We start from the raw sequence: 9,047 nt of genomic DNA, 5'->3' as shown, positions 1-9,047 counted from the left end.
CTCTTTCCAACAGGGTGAAAGAAGCTGGAAGGGGGAGGCACCCAGTCAGTCAAAACAGAAAACATCCCTCCATGCAGCCCCGAACTTCTTTGTTAGGGGGTTTTTACCTGCAAAGCAGACCTTCACCTCCTTGTGGAGATAAGCCAACTGGGGTCCAGAGGTGGAAATCACAGTTCGAGGTCATGCAGTGAAAAGCGGCCAAGATTGAAGGCAGGCCCTTTGGCCTCCAACCCTTCATTCAACATGAAGGCGGCTGCTGTGCCCCCTATACAGGGGACTTGGCACACTTGCTAGGATGTGGCCTGAGGGAGTGGGGAATGAAGGTGTGTTTCCGGGAGTGAGATCCCCAAGGAATCTCTCCTAGAATCTGGTCATCCTAGAGACATTGTGTGGGCCGTCTCCCTCCCCTGCCCCACAGTTCACTGAACCCTTGGTCACTACTCCTGCTGGGAGGGGCTAGGGGGCCTCTGGGAAAGGTGCTGGGAGGAGGTAGGGGCTTCTGCCCAGAGGCAGAGGTACATAACAGCGAGCTCGCGGCTCAAGGCCAGAGCCCTCTGGGACCTGAAGAACAGAACTGGAAGCAAGAGACACAACTGCCCAGATAGGACCTCAGGGTGAGTCCGAGGGAGCCCTAACACTTCAGAAAAGTCCCAGGAAGCTCGTTCCAGAGCCACCCATCTTGCCCAGAAGAGAAAGCTTGCACCTGCAACTTTGACTGGCCAATCAGCTCCAGGAGGACTGGTGAGACAGCCAGGCTAGGGTCCCCAGGCTCTCACCCAGTGCCTTTGCCTGAACTCCAGACCCAAACGGAGAGAAGTGAGGGGCACCCTAAGGACTTTGGGAAGTTATAAAGGCTTCTGGTAAAGATTTCTCCTTTTAATTTTTAATGAAGCCTCCAATGTCTCCCCACCCCACCCCACCCCTGCCCCCTGCACCAAGGAGGCAGGTTAAGGCAGAGGCCCCTTCTAGGTATCTGACGACACTCCTAGCTGGGGAAGAGCTTAAGGGACAGAGATTCACAGGTTGGGGGGGCATGCATTTCCAGCCCTGGAGGGGGTACTCTGGGAGGGTGAGAGGCATAGGTTGGGGGAGGGAAGGCCTGGTGCACCTACCCTTGGTATGTCATTACCTGAGTGTATAGTTGTTCGGTGCTGGGAAATAGCAAAGCAGCCCACAGACCAAGGAGTGAAGTGAAAAGGACCTCTCATCCTTGCGTGCTCAGTTGCTTCAGTCATGTCTGACTCTATGGGACCCCACGGACTGCAGCCCACCAGGCTCTTCTGTCCACGGGATTCTTCAGGCAAGAATACTATAGTGGGTTGCCATTTCCTCCTCCACGGGATCTTCCTGACCAAGGAATCGAGCCCACGTCTCTTATGTCTCCTGTGTTGGCAGGTGGGTTCTTTACCACTACCACCTGGGAAGCCCCGGAAAACACATCGTCCCTCACCCGGAACCCGGGTCTGTGGCAGTGAAAGTGCCAAATCCTGGCCACTAGACCACTATCATCCTTGGCCCTGCCTTAAAGCTGGCATCCCTGGGTACTGCCCAAGGCCTGGCTGACTCTGTGCAGCGCTCAGGAACTTCCTCTTCACCAGTGACTTCCACGTGTCTTATGCCCTGACTTCTCTCTGACCTCCGGGCCCATGTGGCCACAAGTGAGTCTTCTGAAGTTCCCCTGGCCTCTCAAACTTGCCACATCCAGTCCGGTCTGGACTGACTCCCCAAACCTCTCTGATACTTTGGGTCTCTCCCATTGCAGCAAATGGCCCTACTGTCCACCCAGCTGCCTGAACTAGAACGCCAAGTGTCACAGGTTCCTCACTCACCTCCTAACCCCGACTCACACATACAGTGAGTCCCCTCAAGGGTTTCTCTTAGCTTGCTTCACTCTCATTTCATGACTGACCCCTCCAGGCTGTTCACTTTCTGTTCATGTCTTGATTGATACCTTCAACACTGTGCCTATGGGTCTGGTCCTTGCCCTCCCTGACCCCTACCCAACATGAGCATCAGAAGTGAGCTCTGAGAGCAGAGGGCTGTGAGGTCAGCCACACACCCACCTCCTTGGAAGGTGGGCTATATGGATGCAGAGTTTACACACACATGGTTGGGGGTTAAGCACCCTCAGATTCCCCTAGACCAATCGAAACTCGCCAGCGCCAGGGGTCTTGGGATGCCCAGAGAGCAGGACCACAACAGCGCTCCAGGGCAGCCTGGCCTTTCACAGCGACATCTCTTTCAGGAAGGGCAAGCCACTCACGGTGCTGTCCCCACACTGGGTTCTCCTGAGGGTTCCCCCATGAGCCCCGAGTCTGGGTGGTGGTTGGGCTCGCCACCTTGCCACATCATCTGTCGAGAAAGATGCTGTCTGGGCAGCAGCTGGGGAAGGAGTAGCTATCCCTGCAAATTCCAGTAAGTCTGAGACCTCTGCCTTGTTTGGACTTTAGAAAACTCCCAAAGCGATGCCTCCTATCTGGGAGGATTCTCCCATGAAGTTTCCTGGGACAAGCAACAATTTTCCATGTGAGGTAGCAATAATTAAATGCATTGTACAGATGAGGGAGCTGAGGCTCAGGGAGGAGGGACATTCTTGGGCTACCCAGGGATCAATGGTGGAGAGTTAATCCTGAGACAGAGATGCCTGGATGTCAGGCTCTGCTGGGGAAATTCTGCCTTTGGCCCCCAGGGCTTCCTGGGGATGGTGACGGGCCACCCTAGCTTCCCCGCCAACACCTGGAGGAGTCTCTCCTTATAGATGCCCTGAGGGAGACATCCCTCTGCTGGTCTAGCCAGGTGGCTAGCATTTCCTGAGGAGGCACAGGTTCGATCCCTGGGTTGGGAAGATCCCTTGGAGAAGGAAATGGCAACACTCCAGTTTTCTTGCCTAGGGAGTCCCATGGGAACAGTCCCTGGGGTTTCAAAGAGGTGACACGAGGTAGTGGCCAAACAACAACAATAACACGGTGAAGAGGAGGCGGCTTACACAGTGTGCTGTGGAGTGTAAGCGAGGAGGGTTAGAGCTTCTGCCCATGTGCCCGAGGTGAGAGCCCAGGGGCTGAAAAAGGAGGTCTGTAGGACCTGAGGCCCCTGTTATCTGAAAAGAAGGGCTGAAGGCCAGGGCAGTAGTGTCTACGGGCCAGAGGCATGATAGTTAGGCAAGAGACTGGCTAGTGGTCCTGGGAGAGAAGGAAAGGAGGAGCAGGAGCCACAAGGAGAGGTCCACACCAGCAGGCTTTCTGATCCCTGAGAGAAGATATCAGAGGAGCAGGAACAGATATGGGCTCAAATCCCATCTCTGCCATCAGTGATTGAACTGGGTGGGCCACAGCTCTCCTGGCTCTCAAGTCCCCAGGGAGGAAAAGGACCAACACCCCCATCAAGGGGTGGCAGGCCCAGGGAGGGCAAGATCAGCTGAGATGCTCATGCAAAGGTCCCATAGGATGCAAGGCACCCTGAGGCCCATTTCCTTCCCTTGTGATAACTTCCTCTGTGAAAAAGATGCCAGGGAAACCACAAGCCCCTAATTTCCCTCAGAGTCTGTGGGAGGGACACTCACAGGAAACCCCTTCCAGAGGGTTTTCTCCTGACTGGGGGGGAAAGGGGCCAAAGAGGAGTCACACTGCCCATCTTGGTCCTCACCCCCACCCTCCCACAGTCCCACTGGGGGCCCTGAGTCACTGTACCCGCTCGATGTTATCACTGCCACTTTCCATGCAGTGCAATCTAGGAATGCCTGCCCATGTCACAGCCTCAGCCCTGATGTCATCTTTCCAGAAGAAAGACGCATGGCTGCCCATGAACCTCATTGTCAAACCCCTGGACTTCAGTCCTCTGTGTGCCGACTTCAATGCCCACAGGCCACCCTGCTGGTGTGGACCTCTCCTTGTGGCTCCTGCTCCTCCTTTCCTTCTCTCCCAGGACCACTGGCCAGTCTCTTGCCCAACTATCATGCCTCTGGCCCGTAGACACTACTGCCCTGGCCTTCAGCCCTTCTTTTCAGATAACAGGGCCCTCAGGTCCTACAGACCTGCTTTTTCAGCCCCTGGGCTCTCACCTCGGGCACATGGGCAGAAGCTCTAACCCTCCTCGCTTACACTCCACAGCACACTGTGTAAGCCGCCTCCTCTTCACCGTGTTATTGTTGTTGTTTGGTCACTACCTCGTGTCACCTCTTTGAAACCCCAGGGACTGTTCCCATGGGACTCCCTAGGCAAGAAAACTGGAGTGTGTTGCCATTTCCTTCTCCAAGGGATCTTCCCAACCCAGGGATCGAACCTGTGCCTCCCGCATTGGCAGGCAGATTCTTTACTTCTGAGCCACCAGGGAAGCCCCTCTTCACCATACCTATTCCTAAACCTGTTTGTGCCCAAGACACTCTCCCCCTGAACTGTCCTCCTCCTCCCTCCGGCAACCTGACTTGCCACCTGACTCTACTTGCTCTTTCAGCATGCACTGGGAGGCAGCATCTCCCAGAAAAAGTCTCTGGTGCCCTGTGACCACTGAGCTGGAAGAAGTGGTTCCTTGAGATTCCTTAGCTCTGAATTTCCTCCATCCCAGCCTGGATCATACAATGGGAGGGTCCACTGCTCCCCTACAGGACTGAAAGCCTTCAGGGCTAGATGAAAGGACCAGCGGCAGGGTCTCAACTTCCTCTTCCCCAGCACAGGGCTTGGTGCAGACTGGAAGAGTTTGTTGACTAATTGTCTGAGCTGTGACAAGTCATTTCGAGGAGGAAAGTGACCTTCCATCTCAGAAAGGCCACCCCAGCTCTTTGCCTCCCTGGCCACAAGCTTAGCGATCGCCCACCACACAGCCTCCAGGGTTCTGAATGACACAGACTTTCACTCTGTGTGGCCCCTTCACCTATGTTCCCCCTCGAGCGCTCCCTGTTAGGGCCTGAGCAGAGGTTTCGTGGAAAAGGTAGAGGAAGGATCAGGGTTTGAACACGCCACACTCTCATCCCCAGTTTGGCCACCTAGAAATGTTCCAGTAGGCGCAAATGAGTAAGGCTGGCCTCACAGTGTGCCCCAGATCCTGGCAGGGACCTCGTGGGGGCAAGGGTGGGGCGTCTGGATGACCAAGGCCTGGCTTCCCTGTACAAGGACAGCAACTCTCCTGCTATGCCATGAAACTTGCTAGGGCTGCAGGTTCGGGCCACAGTGCTCAGACACTGAGTTCTACCTGCTCCCCAGGGCTGTCCACTGGGGCTCAGGCAGCATGTCCTCACTTATGTCTGACACCATCAATCAAGGTTAAATCATCTGGGGCCCTGAGACATCATTACCCAGTGTGGGGAGTTCCTCCCCTATCAGACAGGCACCTGCAGAGGCATGGGGGCTCACACAGATGCACCGCATAAAATACCCTCCCCTCCTGACACATCTGTAAGTATAGACAGCAATCACACAGGCACACGGACACTCAGATACGGAAGCGTGTGGACCCATACCCCTTCAGTCATGAAACTTAGAGCATCGGGAAGTAAACACCAACTCATGCCGTCCTCTCCAAAGTTCATTGTGAAAATCAAACACTTGTTAGCCCCTCAAGAGCTTGTGACCTTTCCAGAAGCAGTTCCTGTTCCACAGGGAGGCTGCTGAGCTGGAGGTGGGCTGGCACTGGGGCCATGTAGGAAGTTAAGCCTGGAAGAACCTTGGTTAAGAAGCTGTTGTCCCCTGTACCCCCTGTGGATGCAGCCACGACCCTGCTGGTGCCTGCAAGAGGCTGTAGATAGGAGCACAGTGCCCACCTCAAAGGGGACAGCCTGCCCTGCAGAGGCAAGTGAGGTTCACACAACTCAGAAGAGTCACTCGGCAAGGTGGTGTTGGAGGCAAGCTTTGAACTCAGAACCCTGACCCACCCCAGCTGAGAGCCCCAACCCACCTATGCAGCTTTGGAGCTGAATATGACTGTGTACCCCAGGGCTGTTGCTTTCAGATGAGATTTCACCGTGGAGGATACATTCTGGAATCTTTCTGGCTGGACATGCATACGGTTGTTATTCCCTCAGCTCTGTGAGGCAGAGGACCCTGGATGGGCACAGCTTGCTGACCGCTCTAGACCCTTGATAGGAGCTGAGGTGAGCTGTCACAGGACCATGTCATTGGGCTGGAATCTGCCTAGGCGGACAGCGAGGCAGGCCTGTGAGAGTCTTCCTCACACGCCAATGTCTCACTGTGGCCAGAACTGCGGGCTCTAGGAGGAGAAGGGGACACTGGGTCGGAATGGGCCCCAGTGTAGCTCAGCCAGCCCAAAGGCTTCTTGGGACACAGGCAGGATGGGGAGCCAAGGGTGGGGGCGGGGGTAGAAGCCCAATCCAGTGTCTTCCAGGCCCCGCCCTGGCCACTTCAGGCCAGGAAGTCCAAGCTGTACCCAGAGGCCCCTCAGAGGGAGGGGGAAGACTTGGCAGGTCAGACTGCTGGGGAGGGCTGGAGAATGCTCAGGAAAGCAGGCAGGTGGGCTGCCAATTCTTGGAAGGGCTCATTAGTGAAAAGCCCCAAGCCTGACCACCTGGGGGAAAGGCTCACCGTTCCATGGTAGCTGATAAGGGCCAGGAGATTCCACAGTTCAGGTAGTTCCCCCGCCTCCCTGGCGTTTTGTGGTCACCATTAATCATTTCCTCTAACTGTGTATATAAGAGCTCTTTTGCCAGTGAGCCCAGTGCTCAGAGAGAAAGGCTAAAGTCCTCAAGAGGATGTGGCTGCAGAACCTGCTTCTCCTGGGCACTGTGGTCTGCAGCTTCTCCGCACCCACTCGCCCACCCAGCCCTGTCACCCGGCCCTGGCAGCATGTGGATGCCATCAAGGAGGCCCTGAGCCTTCTGAACGACAGCAGTGACACTGCTGCTGTGATGGTGAGTGAGGGAGGGAGCATAGGCCACGCCTGGGCCACCCTGCTGGCCTGGACTCATCCTGCCTGTCAGCTCGATAACAGAACATTTTCCTTTTCTACAGAATGAAACAGTAGAAGTCGTCTCTGAAATGTTTGACTCCCAGGTAAGATGCTTCTCTCTGATACACCTTTTCCCAAAGGCCTCTGCCCTGGGGACTGACTCCATTTTAGATGGACCCTTACAGGGTTGTCCACTTTCTCTCCAGCCAGCTGGCTGCCAGAAGGAGGGTTGCTTAGGAAGCCTTGCCCCTGTGGCAGTCATGTGGATTCCTTTATTAGCTGAGCAGCCATGGACAGACCTAGTGTTCAAGGGTATCGGGGTCACCCGGGGACAGGTCGGGGTTATGTCATGAGACAGGAGGTGTGGGCTTGGGACACTCACTGTGCCCTGAGACCAAGCCCTGTGGACACCGTGCTGGCCACTGAAGGTCACAGAAGGTTTGCAAGGCAGGTTTGGGCAAGCCCCCCACCCCTTTCCCCCTAAAGGGTGGAAGGACCAGCGATCTCCTTTCCTGGGGGCTGGGACCCTCTTGAGATACCAGACCAAGGGAATGTGGCTATGCTGGCTAGAGGTGGCCTGAGCTGAGTGGTGAGGGCGAGTCAGACTTGTCTGCAGTGGATGGGGGGACAAGGCTGTGTGTATGACAGGGCCTGGCCTGAGCTTAGTCAGGAATAATCCTGTGCCCCTCCCAGGCCCTGCTCTTGGGTGAGTGGGATGAGAAGAGGAAGCAGTGATGGAGAGGATGTCCTGGGCCCACCAGAGCACACTTGGCCACTGCTCACCAAGGGATGGATATTTCTCACAGGAGCCGACATGCCTGCAGACTCGCCTGGAGCTGTACAAGCAGGGCCTGCGGGGCAGCCTCACCAGTCTCACGGGCTCCTTGACCATGATGGCCAGCCACTACAAGAAACACTGCCCCCCGACCCAGGTGAGTGCCCCCATTAGGTGCCCAAGCAGGAAGGTCTCATTCGAGGAGGGTGGAGAAATAGTGGGGCGAGACTTTTGGCTGTGGGCATTTGGGACTCCAAATGGTTTGAATCAATAGATTTGTAATGATCAGCCCTTCCTGAGAGGCAACCACGCTAGGTGTTAAAGCCCTGGAGCTCGAGAGACTGTACCATGTCCTAGCGGGAGCTGCTGCCTTGCTTGTCACTACTATTAATGATGTCAGAGGTGAGGCAAATACAAGGAAACTCAAGACCTGCCTAAGGCCCAGAGGAAGTTCCACAGCCCAAGTGCCTCCTCCTTAAAGGACTTTCCCCTGGTCCTTCCTGGGATGCCTGGATTGCACTGGAGCAAGGAGGAAAGCTTACTCGGAATGGAAAAAGGCCCCAAACATTCCTTCCCTGTGGGAAAAGTGAGGTCTGTGGCCTTGAAATGTGCTCATTCTGGGCTCCTAGAGACAGCCGGGGCTCAGCTTTGTGCCCTGGCCTGGGACCAAAGATGCAGGGGCCCAGCTGCCCAGCAGACCAATGTCTGTCTTGCACTTTTATTGGGCCCCTGGTCCAGCTGCCACTGACAGCGCTATGCACCCTTTGGGTGGCAAGATGTCACCTGACCCACGTCAGCAGGCGGGCCCCAGACAGGCCTTCTGACCTCTGAGCAGAGGCAGCACAGAAGCATGCTCATCCCTTCCCCGTGTTACCCCTCATGCCTGGACTCAGGTTTTTTTTCCTTTTCTCTCTTAAGGAGACTTCCTGTGAAACCCAGATTATCACCTTCAAAAGTTTCAAAGAGAACCTGAAGGATTTCCTTTTTATCATTCCCTTTGACTGCTGGGAACCAGTCCAGAAGTGAAGCAGGCCAGACCAGCCAGAAGCCAGCCCAGGAGCTTACCTCACAGATCGCTGCCCTCCTACCCACAAAGAGCCAAACAAAACTCAGGATCTTCACACTGGAGGGGCCACAGGGAGGGCCAGAGCTGTAGGGGGCCACTGACTTGTTCAGGGCCATGTTGACCCTGATACACGTGTGGCAGGGGAAACAGGAAATGTTTTACACTGGCAGGGATCAGTAATATTTATTTATATATTTATGTATTTTAATATTTATTTATTTATTTATTTAAGCTCATACATACCCCATATTTATTCAAGATGTTTTTCTACGATAATAAATTATTAAAAGTCTGTTCTTATTTGTGCGGTTT

At 55.0% G+C, this 9,047-nt stretch overlaps 1 protein-coding gene across 1 annotated transcript; it reads left to right on the top strand.

Annotated features, from left to right (window-relative positions):
- Positions 1 to 6,697: 6,697 nt before the first annotated feature.
- On the top strand, positions 6,698 to 8,695 carry CSF2 (colony stimulating factor 2). The gene is made up of 4 exons (XM_052644234.1): positions 6,698 to 6,856; positions 6,957 to 6,998; positions 7,701 to 7,826; positions 8,588 to 8,695. The coding sequence occupies exons 1-4, from the start codon at positions 6,698 to 6,700 to the stop codon at positions 8,693 to 8,695; spliced, it is 435 nt and encodes a 144-aa protein (XP_052500194.1).
- The last annotated feature ends 352 nt before the right edge of the window (positions 8,696 to 9,047 follow it).

Source organism: Budorcas taxicolor, chromosome 7 (genome assembly GCF_023091745.1).
Source record: "Budorcas taxicolor isolate Tak-1 chromosome 7, Takin1.1, whole genome shotgun sequence".
Classification (NCBI taxonomy): Eukaryota; Metazoa; Chordata; class Mammalia; order Artiodactyla; family Bovidae; genus Budorcas; species Budorcas taxicolor.
The sequence above is the reverse complement of the archived record's forward strand: the minus strand, read 5'-3'. Positions and strand labels throughout refer to the sequence as shown.